Source organism: Falco peregrinus, chromosome 8 (genome assembly GCF_023634155.1).
Source record: "Falco peregrinus isolate bFalPer1 chromosome 8, bFalPer1.pri, whole genome shotgun sequence".
Lineage (NCBI taxonomy): Eukaryota > Metazoa > Chordata > Aves > Falconiformes > Falconidae > Falco > Falco peregrinus.
This window is the reverse complement of record NC_073728.1, coordinates 58,240,111-58,253,471: the sequence shown is the minus strand read 5'-3', so window position 1 is coordinate 58,253,471 and position 13,361 is coordinate 58,240,111. Positions and strand designations below refer to the sequence as shown.

General features: G+C 44.4%; 1 protein-coding gene across 2 annotated transcripts in view; it reads left to right on the top strand.

Moving 5' to 3' along the window:
- GRIA1 (glutamate ionotropic receptor AMPA type subunit 1) overlaps positions 1 to 13,361 on the top strand; it is a 125,464-nt gene that overhangs the window by 97,900 nt on the left and 14,203 nt on the right. For both annotated transcript variants that reach the window (XM_005231811.3, XM_005231812.3), the window contains exons 12-13: positions 7,848 to 8,046; positions 8,596 to 8,843. In XM_005231811.3, coding sequence (XP_005231868.1) covers positions 7,848 to 8,046; positions 8,596 to 8,843 — 447 coding nt within the window. The remainder of the gene's footprint in view (positions 1 to 7,847; positions 8,047 to 8,595; positions 8,844 to 13,361) is intronic.

Here is a 13,361-nt window from a genome sequence, read left to right as displayed (position 1 = left end):
CTCATCCCTTAAACTACCCTGGTTTGCAACTTGGAAAGGCATGCTGTGCCTTGCACTTAAGAGGATGACAGTGTGTTTCTTTGGATTTGTCTGTTTTGCCTTTCAACCATACTTTTATTTTTTCTTAGGGTTCCACTTCATCCCTCTATCCTAACCCTTTCTTTATGATGCTTTTAGCAGCCCTCTGGAAGAGCTTGGTGTATTACCCTGCAGTTTTAGGGATAAGCACCTCCTTTCAGGAGCCAGTTCTGACTGCTCAGGGATGGTGGCTCCCTTGGGCGAAGGGCATACCTCAGCTCTGCTCCGTAGGAGTGGTTTTATACCATGGGTGGTATATGGGTCCTGCTGAAGTTGAGGAGAGCTGGTTGCTCATGTCAGTCCATGTTTGGCACCTAGTGCTTCCAACACCATCATTGTTAGCTTAGTAGGTGGGTTGTGTTGGTTGCATATCAGCAGGCTGCGTTTTGCGTCCATTGAGGACCACAGGAGAGCGCAACTTGCAGGCTGCTACTGAGTACATAAATTAACCCCTGTACAGCTGGGCCTATTTGATGCTGCCTCTGCCTGCTGGGATTGTGTCTCAGGAAGGGAAAGTGGACAAAGCTGCAACTCAGGAAAATTCCACCTGGTGACCAACACTTCTAGCCACCCACCCAGGCGAACTGCATAAACGTGATTCATCTTCTTCTCCCACAGCTGGGAACTGAATTAGAGAGATGAAGCAAGCTAACGTGGATCCCATAAAGTGGCAGGGCTTCTCGAGAAACAAAAAAAAGAGCTCCTGGATGCTACTCCTCTGGCTTGGCCATTAGGTACCCGTTCCCTGTCAAAATTCTAAGTGAATGTCTTGAAAACAGCACGTAGCTGCTCCATGTAGTGGTGCTTATGCTTAGCACTGCAGCAATCCAAACTCCGATGACTGGAGAACCACAAGTGGCATGATGCATTTCTGACTAAGCAGGAAAACTCATTTTAGAAAGAGGTTTTGCCCATTAAAGGGAAATTGAAGAAAGAAGCGCCAACATATTCTGCAAAAGAAGAGATGAAACGGTGGGAGAGGGACCACGTACTGCTGTCCAAGGCCATTAGCTCAGGCAGAAAGAAACAGTAAATAAGCTATGACTTATAATTAAAGCCCTACAGATACACATCCTTCCTTTGAATCTGGGAGATTCTGCATATTTGCAGACATGTTCAGTCGTTGCAATATTTACATAGCAAGTGATCCCAAGGCATCTTCTTGAAAGGACTTCTGCTGGGATTCTGTAATCCATTTTGCCTGAGAACATGAGAAAGAACAGATCTGCAGCCCATAGATGGAAGTTAAGAAGCTCTCAAATTTTTTCCTTCTGGTTTTGGTTGTTGGTTTTTGGGGTTTTTTTTGAAACAAAAATTGGTAAAAAGAAAAACAAGAGACAGCCAGCATGGGACTCCCAGTACCTTCACCCTCAGCTTGCTTACCCTGTCTCACTGGGTGATGTTACTCACGAGGATCATCTGTTACCTCTGCAGAAAAGTTGTGAGGGGAGCTGAAGAATGAATTTGTACCACTGGGAGAGGTAAATGAGAATGTCAATAAAAAACGTTCTTTCTTCTGTGTTTCTAAGGGCACTCTTCACACTCCATGTTAAAGCTCAGCACTGCAGCTGGGACTCTTGTACCAGGAGGTAGGGTTCAATAATAAGTAAGCGCAAACTAATAATGGCAAGGAAATTAATAATACAGCATGGACAGAGAAACAGGCATTGTAATCACTCTGATTTGATGACACTTAGCAGCTCATTCAAAACTACCCGTGGCATAGCAGAGCGTAAGAGGATAAGAGCTTTGCAGCATGTGCGTGATGGATGCACCCAGAGCCGTTTGCAGCTCCACAACCCCACGCTAAGTTTGTTCTTCTATCTATGACTATTCACAGACTTTTCAAGCAAATGTGGGGTTCACATCAGGGTCAGAGATAAAATTGTGAGACCGATCGTGCCAGATGGTCTGTGACACACAGAAAAAGCAAAGCTCATTTACATTGACAGAGTTTAATGTTGAAGATTTGTTTAAAATAAGAACAAAACTGGAGCAAAATGTTTGCAACTAATCCACTACACAGATAGACCCATGAAACTATCTAGAGTCAGTATCAAATTAGCGGAGTAGTGTCGGGGATCAGAGGGTCTGTGTGGGTAGAAGACCAAAAGTGGATTTGACCCACAATCAGTAGAACAAGCATATAAGAGCTTTTCTTTCAACAGTTTTGCATTAATTCATTCAGTGACAAATATGTCAGTTGACTAAGTGAGCCTTTATTAGAATTGAATTTAACAGTAAATCTGGGAAATCCTCCCAAAGCAGCAATGGCTTTAGAATCCCAGATCTGCACTTCTAATTAAAACACTGTCACTTTAGGTGTAATTCTCCATAAGAAATGGATTTGCAGAGCAGGAAGGGAGAAGTGGGAGAGAGCTGAGATGGTGCTTGAACAGTTTTCCAATGAGGTTTCCTTTGTATATTTTCTGATGATCATAATGTTTTTTGCAAAAGTGTATTATGCTCTTCTAATAAGACGGCAAAGCAGAGGCAAACTCCTGTCGTCTTTTCCTACCTTCCATAAGGGATAAGATCAAAGAGCAAATTGTTTGATCAAGGATTGCATTTTGTTTTCAGAAATAAGAGATTATAGCTGTACAATTTTCTGTTTTTCTGTGAAGAATCCATCAATGCTAAGGCTGGAACATTTAAAAAAAATCACTTCACGGGAACAAAGGGAAGTTACAACTCTTTTCTGTTTTCTACTGGCAAAATGCAGTTGCTTTTCAAGAAGAGCTAAAAGGAATAAACCATCTAAGTAAGAAAATCAAAATTATTATTTTCAGCTTGGTCATCTGCAATTTTTCCACTAGACAGGTATAAAATAGCACATTCCAGAATTATCTTTTAAATTATACACATAGTAGTTAAGAGTTTAATGTCTTATAAAAACTGAAAGAAAATTATTTCCAATGAGAAAGCAGAAACAAAATAGTTTACCATGTTAAAATTATACCTTTTAGCCTTTCAGAAATGAAACATCAAGAACATCAAGTAACAGAAAAATGCAAATCTTGGGCAGACCCAAACCAACCATTTTTGGAATGCTACTTTCAGAGGACATTTGCAACCATTATCTTTTCATTCTGATTGAAAATATTAAGGTTTCATTTACAATTTCAGAATTTTTCACGGTGCTGAAATTCTGGTTCCTAGCCAGCTCTAATGTTGAGTAGATTGTGCACCACGGATAATGAGGGCACGGTATTTACTCGTTACTCCTGCAAGGGTAATGTTGGAAAGGAGAGCCCCATTCTTCCCACTGTTCTGGGAGGGGCAGGCAGGACCCCAAGTCAGGGAGAGGAAGCAGGAGGGGAGTGTGATTTTAACCAGCACAGGTAGGGCTAGAAGAAGAAAGCAAGACATCTTAGTCTGGATTGTGTAGGAAGGAAGAGTGTAGGTGCAGAAGGAATAATACAGGTTGAAAAACATACAGTGTAGTCTATCTAGCTATTCCATCCCTTTCTGCATCCTGGAATTAGCCATGCATTAAACCCTCTTTCACTGTTGTCCTTGCTTATTTTATTCTGTTTTGGTTGTGGGTTGTTCTTTTGGGGTTTTTTTTAGTTCCTTCTATTCACAAGTATTGCTATGATAATAAATGTGAATAAATCCAGAGGTCAAACAGACAAATCCAAACATCCAAATCTTAGCATATCTTTAAAGTACTAACCAGTGTGCTCTGTATCACCTTAGCTCTGCAGAGGACTGAGTCACTTGTTTCCACACAGCGGAGAGCTGATTGCCTTCATGTTATGCTTGAACGGGTATGGGGACATGTAAATTCTCCATGCAAGAGGATTTAAATCCCATACTGCCCATTAGTGAAGAGAAATGAACCTAAGCTGGGGCTTAAGCTGCAGAACATTTGTTAGTCAAGGGGAAGGTCATTTCCCGTTATCTAGCTGTGGAGTGAGATTTTCAAAATCTCAAAGTGACTTCAAAGTACAAGGTATATCTACTCCTCTGTGACTGCTCTTACTAGAGCATAAACGTAACTCCAAGTCTCACTGGCTTTTGACCAGGCTTTTAGCTCCCTAGTGTTGAAGTCACTTTTAGAAATGGGACATTATCTCCTAAATTACAAAGGCACTTTTGCAAATGTGTCCCGTGATGGTAGCATTGCTGCTCTCCTGCTTGGTCTACAGAAGTAACAGAACAAGATAGTAATGGATATTGTCTTTCCGACCACTTGCAGTGATGAGCAGTAACAGGCATTGGCTCAAAATCTAAATAGGCAATATGGTTATCCAGAGAAACTGTACTTGTGCTGTTTAACCTGTGTTTACTGCCCTTGAGCTCTGGCCGTGTCACATGGGATCGCATCTGCTTGTGTGATGGTTCATCATGACTATTATCATATTTTTTATTGTATTGCATTAGCCTCCAAGAACCTTCAGCACTGGCCAGCGGCTGGGTGTGTTAGATGCTACACAACCACGGAGCAAAGGGACGATGCCCTGTAGAGCCCATATGCTGTGTCTTTCCAGCAGCTTAGATTCACAGCTTCTAGCTCCAAGTCTACCTAGCAATGAGGGCAAACATTGCCCTGTAGCAGCGTCTGCAGCAAAACATCATACAGACGAAGCCCTAGCCATGCTGGCAGTCACAACAAGTTGTTTATCTCCTCTTGTCTCCTCCACGGTCTAGGAGAGTGAGCACTCACCTCCTCACAGTATCTCACATCATGAGGAGACATGACCAGCACCAGCAGCAGGCACAGCCCAGATGAGACTGGTGCCTCATACAGGTGCGCATCCCGTCCCGTCTGACTCCCGTGGGAAGGCAGCTACAGCCCCCTGTCCTGCTTTCCCCAGACCTCCTTGCTACCTCCCGGTCTCAATAACCCCTAGTTACTTTTTCATGCTGTCGATGCCAGGTGCGGAGCCGGGAAGCGTAAGCCATCTGCAGCTGACAGCAGGCAGCCCCCTGGGATAAGCCAGTAATGAACATCACCAGGATGTCGAGGGTCTAGAGGCAGGAATCCGGCTCACTGCCGCTGAAGGGATTGAAACAAGTCTCAGAAATATCCCAGCTTCGTCAGGAAGGAAAGGCTGTATAATTTGCAGCTGGAAATGAATGTGATTATTTGCCATGCAAATGGATTTTGCTAGCTCAAAGTGGCCTTCATCAGCAGAGATTGTTGTATTTGACATTATCTGGTTACTCTTGCTTAATGCTTCTGTGCCTTTTCTGAGCGCTTCCTTCCCTGAGCACACATCACCCAGACTAATTAGAGACAGGTATTTTTTTCCCTCTTCCCCATCAATCTGAAGACATGCGAGCTGAATCCATAGCTACCTCCCTCCCCAATCCCTCTCCAAATATGAGACAAAAGGTAAAGTTGTTTGTGCTGACAGTCCTTCAGGCTGAATATTCTCCGCAGATAGGAAGCACAATGGTCGCATTTATGTCACCTAACTTGAGCTACTTAAAAATCAGCTGTTTAGTCCAACCTAGTCATCTTAGTTCCTTCAAAATTCAGTAGGAGGGGGTGGGGTGTGGAAGGACCTCCTCCCAACCTGAGACAGATGGGGTGAATCATCCCTGGAGGTCCCTAGCCATCTCCAGAGGTTTTTTTGGTGAGCATATCTCTCTTAGAGACTTAAAAATAGAGTAGAACAGTGCCCATGTGCCTGCCTTTCCCACAGCATCCAGCACTCCCTCAACATACCCCTGATCCCCCTCTCTGGCTGGCAGTGATGGGGAGGCATAAAAAATAATCTGGGATGAGGGACCATCAGCCTGCTCAGCCACGTTGCTGCAGTTGCCAGTGAAGGAGGAGGTTTGCGTGACAGTGCAGGATGGGGTAACCAGCACACAGCTTATGGTTGGAAACCATGCCAGTGGGCTGTAGAGCTGGAAAGAATATTCTTTGTCATATCCTTCTTGGGGTTTAAGATCTGGATGATTAAGAAAAGAATTTGTGAACTCTCTATAGTACTACCTTGGAGATGGGTCCTGTAGACTTTCCTGAAAGACCTTGAAAGGTGAATCCTTCAAAGTCATTCATGGAGCTTGTGTTTAGGGTGAGATGGACTTTGCTGCACAGTTTCAGAAAAGTCCATAGAAGAAGAAATCAGAGGGAAGGGCAGAGGCTGTGCTCCAAAATGAGTCCCCTGTGCAGAGGAAAACCCAGTCCATCTCTAACCAGAGCAGTCCTTTCAGTCATAGCTGTAAAATGCACTGCTTGTCCCTTCCGTAATCACTTGCAGTCATGTTTCCTGCAGTTTCTCTCTGCCACGGTGAAAGCTGCTGTGATCACTCTCCAGGAGCATGGGGCTGTCCACACATGTGGTGGGATGGATCTTATTTCCACATATTCAAACACGTGCTTTCTGCTCTGCCCCACGCGCCGCACACATGTGAGCTCAGCCGCTGCGCCTGCTTGCTGCCGGCAAGTGATCTCAAGGAGTTTTGTCTAAAGAGATTTCGGGGTGGGTTGATCTAAACGGGGAGATGACGTGATGTCTGCAGGAGCAGCTCCCCTCACACCAGCAGCGTTTAAAACCAGACTGGACAAACTGGGAAGGTGTAACCTAGATAAGTCATGCAGCTGGTGGGCTGTGTGGGTTTCCGACAGTATTATATCCAACTTTCCAGTTCTAATTTCAGGGATTAGCAGGGCGTGTTATTTCCCTCGACGGAGTGACAGAGCAATCAGGTTTGTTTGTCAAGTTGTGTTAAACCACAGTGAACCATAGCAGCTGGACCCAGGGCTTCAGGCAGACCTGGACACGGCATGGCACACACTCTCATGAGCTGATCCAGTGCCCTTAGTTGAACTGGGATATCTCTGTTACCATCCAATAAATCACGTTTCTGTGGAGTGGCTCACGTCAGCAGGAAGGCAATGCTGAGTCATGGTCCTCCACAAGGAAATAAATGGTGTTTCTCACAGGCAGGTGAGTCAGGCTTCATGAAATAGCACTGTAAGCTACCTTCTGTCTGGACAGTGCTCCGTATCTAGAGAAGGAACATATAAATAATTCAGACAGAATGCGTGAATACTGGCATCACACTAAAATTATCTTCCACTCTTAAAATTGTTTGAAAATATTTTAATATAAATTACTGCCTGCTTGACTTAATTTTCCTCTATAGATATACAGTGGTTACAGATAATTGGCTATTTGATTGTAGCGAGTGCACCTAGATTTTAAGGCATTATTATGAACATCTTGTCTAACCACCTGCTGAATACAAACCAGATAATGTCAGCAGGCAAATTGTTCGTTAAGGCCATAGATCCTCTCTGAGCTTCATTATGTCTTAGAAAAACACCGAGGTTTGGTTTTTAAACTTCAGATGATGGAGGAGCTGACCTAGTGATCCCAGCTGGTCTGTATATCTGGTCTGGCTCCATGCTGGTGCTCCTTCCCACCGGGGGTACTTAGCACAACACAGACAGACCTCGTCAGAGCTGCTGTTTGGATGGGCATTGCCCTGCCCAGCTAACTGCCTCATAGTTGTCTCCGTGTCTTATTATTAATATTATTACCTACTCTGAAAGGAATTGAAAAGCAAAGCAAATTCCATCAGCTAATTGTTAATTTATTTTTCACTGTAAATTTTTTATCCCCCCTTTAATTATATTGACACTTTGAAAAGCAGATCAAGAACTGAGGTAGGCTTTTGGCTTCCCTGAAAGCAGCTGGAGAACGTGACTTGGGGTAAATGCCAGAGTAAATGATGGGCCGGCAAGAGTGAGCTGCGCCTTTTGGACCTTCACACTCCTCCTGTTTGACTCTCCTCTCTGTGTCCAGGTCTCTCTCTGGCCGCATAGTCGGTGGCGTCTGGTGGTTCTTCACCTTGATCATCATATCCTCCTACACAGCTAACCTGGCTGCCTTCCTCACTGTGGAAAGGATGGTTTCTCCCATCGAGAGTGCAGAGGACTTGGCCAAGCAGACGGAAATCGCCTATGGGACCTTGGAAGCTGGCTCCACTAAAGAATTTTTTAGGGTAAAATGTAAACTTTAATGCAAATATTTTGATTAGCTCCTTGTTTGACAAGTCCTCCAGGCCCATCCTCTCTCATCCTTAGCCCAGATCTGGTTTTTTTCTCTCGCTTCTCCTTACCTTGCTAGGACCTGCTGAGCTTGTCCTTAGAACAGCAGAAACTCAGTTTCCCGTGCCACTCAGAATGCTGGCAGTGTCTCCAGCACATGATATTCTGTGATTGTAAACACAAATATGGAATATCCGTGTGCTTCCCCACATTATCAAGGACCTACCCTGAGCAACTCCAAAAGAAACCATCTCATGATTTCTGGCTTGGTTTGCCCTTTGCTTATCAGCAAAATCACTTGCCATACACAAATACATGGCAGAAACCAGGGGTTGATCTGGGCTCTGGTGCAGAAATGCCAGGAGGTTCGTTAACATCCCATTACCCCTTTTGCCTTCCATGGCCCATCTGATATGTGAGTATGTGTTCAGTCCAAGCTGGAAATCTCAGCTGGCACCAAACCTCTGCTCATGCTTCTGTTGGGTTTGTGCTGTCCTACACAGCGATCCAAAATAGCAGTGTTCGAGAAGATGTGGACATACATGAAGTCAGCCGAACCCTCCGTTTTTGTGAGGACAACAGAAGAGGGGATGATCCGGGTGAGGAAGTCGAAAGGGAAGTATGCCTACCTCTTGGAGTCCACGATGAATGAGTACATTGAGCAGCGGAAGCCCTGCGACACCATGAAGGTGGGAGGTAACTTGGACTCCAAAGGCTATGGCATTGCAACGCCAAAGGGGTCTGCACTGAGGTAAGTAGCTTGGATTCATTTCTTTTGCCAGACTACCTGGCAAATCAATGTATGCACACAGTTCAATCTCCATTGCCATGTTAATCACAAAAGCTTGGGGCAAGGAGGTGGGGGAGGCGAAGGATAAGGGGTATGAAACCTCAGCGTGATGTGCAAAGGAGTAAAATGGCCAGCTCCCATGGAGCAGCAATGGGAACATCTCACTGTTCAAGCCCTGCATTTGGAAACGATCCTGGCTGATCCACTTACCATGACTGTGTCTGCTGTACCAGGTGGTGGCAGGGGGCTGCTGTGGTGTAACCATTGGTTTCACAGAGCGTTATCCAGAAGGGACGCTCATCCTGTGCCATGTGAACTGCACAGCTTTGCAGAGTATGGTATTACCCTGGCTTGGATCCATGCTTGCAGAGGGAGTTCTCACAGGGAAAACGTTTTGGTTTTTCCTCAAATGCAATGCTATTTGGAAGGGGTAGGCAGCCAGTTTTGAAAAAGCCCTGCAAAAAGTGCACATTTTTATTCACTGAGTCAATTCAGATCCTGCCAAGCACCAAATTTATGGCAAGTCCAAAGGGGCACAAATCCTGCATTTCTGAGCCCAGAGCTGCTGCTGCCACATGCCTTTGCCTACTGTCATGTGAAATGTCTTCAGAGACCTTCCGTCAAAAAGAAGAATCTTTTAAAAGTACAGACCCAGACCTGAGTGAAGAGCAGAGCTTGGGCACTGCACACACCCATGCTCCTGGATGCGAGCTGGTCCCCTGCAAAGTGTCTCCCACAAACTGACCTGCCCAGTCCAGCATTACCACAATCTGCAAACTGGGGTGGTGACCTGAGACACATCAGAGGTCTGGCTCCTTTTGGCAGCAGCCATGCAAGTTCCTCACGTTACAATCCTGAGGAATGTGAGTTGCAGGAATTTAGTGGGACTAGTAAATCCGCAGAAGCCATAGCTTTAAGTAATCTGATTGATTACTCAACTCATTTAGTTGTTTATTGAACAGATACTAATTAAAATATTTTGACCAAAATCATATGTGTGGCCTTATACTTGCTTGCTAACATAACGCAAGGCAGAGGCATTTCATCCATGCTCTCTGGGTTACTAGAAACCATCTGATCATTTGCTGATGCATCTGTCTGGTCACACAGCTTCTGAGCCAAAGCCAGCCCAGAGGATCAAAGATGTCTCAACTACTGCTAGATGAAGCCCAAGGATTTTGATTTCTGCATTTATTAAGTCAGCACAAATTATATAAAAAGCACTTCCCATATTGGCAGTATCTTTAGAGAAGCTCATGAGCGCAGTGCAGGTGATCCAGCAGGCAATTCTTGCAACCAGCGTGGTTCAGGCTCTGAAATGACTCGGGACCCTCCAAATGAAGGTGGATGTATTCTCACAGCTTTGAGACATTTTCTGTTGCACTCTCTCCGATGTTTGTTTTCTGTCTTGCAAATATGGAAATTAGGATACAGGGCTGATTCCATTTATTTATTTATTTAAACATTCTTGTATCCTAATTTTGATACTATAAAAACAAACAAACAGGAACATCCTACCTGTCTTGTAATTGCTGGCATGTGAAGGAGCCACTTGTCATACTTCTACGAAAAATAAACAACTGAAAAGAAAACCACATCAATCACTTCAATTTTGCAGCTCCAAACATCCCTCTGCAAGGCATGATTCAAAAAATTCCTAACTTTTTTTTCTGTTTCCTCTTTTTCATCCCAGCTGCATGTAGAACAAATTTCTTATGGGCCTAATGGCAAAGGAGTACTGCTTGATTTTCCATCTGATGGTGTTTCTTTGGAACAGTTGCTGTCAGTTTTTGTCCCATTATGTTTGTTTTGTTCCTGTTCTTTTAATCGTTTGAATCTCAGTAGTTCCCTACAGTCATCGTGTAGTGTCTGTTTTCCCCCTGGGGTCCTGCACGTGAGAGGTTGCCCCGAGCCAGGTGACATTCAGGAGGCACCTGTATAGCACAGCCAGCCTGTCTCTTAGGTTTCATCTTCACTCGCTTCCATCCACAAAGTACAAGCTTTGAGCCAAGTTTATCTTAAATCAGGAGTGTTTTAGAAGCTGGGCTGCATTTTGATTTTTGCTGCGACCTGTCCCCTTTGTAGCTAGAGCAGTTTTCCTGTGTTTGGGAGAGCTAATTAGGAAAGGATCCTAGAAAGATCCTAAACGAGAGTTCACCATTGTTTTTCTTGTTTCTACATGGGAACACAATGCCAAGGTATTGCCACAAATGAATGAAAACAAGGTTAAAAATCCAGAAATAATTCTACATGTTGCAACAGGTGCAAACATCCCTCCCAAGCCATCAGTTAGGTCTCTTGGGCTGCTGAAAGGGCTTGCTTCTTCCTCCTAGCTGAATCGAGCTTTGAATGTTTTTTGGCCTCCAGATGTTAAAATCTAGTTGCATTTAGGCATAGCTGAGAAGGTCAACGATGGGAGGGTAGAAATTACACCTTTCAACACCAGCTAGTTCAAGGTGTGATCCTGTCTGACATCAGAGAGTCACGCAGCTGCAAAACCCATCCATTTACCTGGCAGGAGTTCTTCTCCACTGTTGGACAAGTGATCAAAAAGAGGGTACAAATCGAAATTATCCAAAACAGAGGAAAGGAAACCCAAGATATCCCATGTGAGTCTGAACTCAAGGAATAGTGAGGTTTCTGAAGTGGAGATCTGGAAGGGCAAGCTCTTCAGAGCGGCCATACTGACTTAAAAGTTCCCTGAAATACAAGTCTGTTTGCCTAGAGTCTGTAAATAAACACAAATTGTTCCCTGTTAAAAACCCACCTTCTTTCAGGACACCAGACCTCTCAGCCTTTCATCAAATACACTTGAGATGAAGTGCAATTTGTTCTGTGTACTCCCCATGAGCTGAAGAGAGAGAGACAATTAACTGAAATGAAGCTTCCTAGGAAAGATAACACATAATGCTTAGCACATGGCCCCAAAAATCATATGGCTGATACTGTGCCCAGGGAAACTGCAAGGCATTTACTTTGTTAACACCTTGTACCCACATAGAAGCTGCAATGTATTTTGGCTCATTAGTTAACTAATCTTTTGCAGATGGTTCAGACATCCGAGCGCTAATTAACCTGTATTCTGTTTTAGAAGACAGAAATAATTATGATTTACTTAGTGTCAAATTATTTCTGGAGCTATACTCACATGTTTCCATTGGCTTTAAATGCAACCCAAGTTAGACTCCGACCACAGTAATGTTACAGTAAAAAAGGGAAAATATTCAGCCATCTTCAAATCTATACCTTCGCCTTCTCTTGGACTGGTAGCAAGTTTCACTGCATCTGGATTTTGCTTTTTGAAGGCTGGATTCTGCCTGACGGAGGCTCCCAGTCCTTGTGAAGGCATCAGTGCTCGAATGGGATCCCAACAGGCAGAGCCACCGTGGGCTCTTGGAGGTCAGCACGTCCCTCTTGCTCACCACCAGACTTTTTTAGAATTGCAATATAAGAAAATAGCCCCCGTGGTGCTGATTTCTTGGCGTGGTACAGTGCTGTGTGCATGATGGGAGCTGCAAGGTCCTTTGCCTTTTTCAAGATCAGTTTTATTGATATGCAGAGTCTGTTGATGGACAGTTCAGCCCTCCATCTCTTCCATGCTTTTTAAAGCCCTATCACGATTGTGCCTCACTGTGCTTAGCTTTTTCCCCTCTTTCATGCAATGTCTACACCAGCATTGCACCTGATACCCAGCATCCAGAAATGAACTGTGGCCACGTGCAGAGCCTGTAAAACTCACTGCTGCACGGCCTGAGTCAAGGTGCTCCCTCAGACGCTTACCAGTGAAATCAGTGAGATGTGTCCGAAGGCAGACTGTGGCACAGTTTGGATTTGAGGCTATCCTGAATCCAGACCCCTGGTCTTCCTTCTGAACGGTAGAGGCTGCTTAGCATCCAGACTGATGCAACGTTTTCCATGACTGGGGAGAGGCAGCTATGAAACACTGCAGCCATTCAAAAAGTGTTCTCAGGTGCATGGTTTTTATTGGTGCTGCAGCCATCCCATAACCTTTTGGTAACATGGCAATGATATCACAGGACATACAAGGCCATTCATAGCTGACCGTGATTGTCCACAGTGAAGGAATTCACTTCCCAAAGCATAACAGGGAATTCCCTGAGACATTGGGAGCTCTGGAAAACACCTGAGAGAGGGAATGCAGACCTCAGCATCAGATGAAATCAGATGACCAGGTTCTCTGTTGTGGTAGCATGGCATTTCCACAGGGCTTCAGGAAAAGCAATGGTGACTGCCACCGGTTGGGGATCCACCCCTATGTTTCATACATCCTAAAATGTCTGAAGTGTATCCCAACCATACGTTAATTTGAACATGTTAAAGTTTTTGAATTGATTAAATGTTCTTTTTGTGTGTGTGTTACTTAATGAGAAATTATTGCTGATCATGTTGTTTCTATATATGTCTTTTGTGATGTGAGAATCACTCAAGAGGAATAGGCGAGCCAGACTGCCCTCCCCC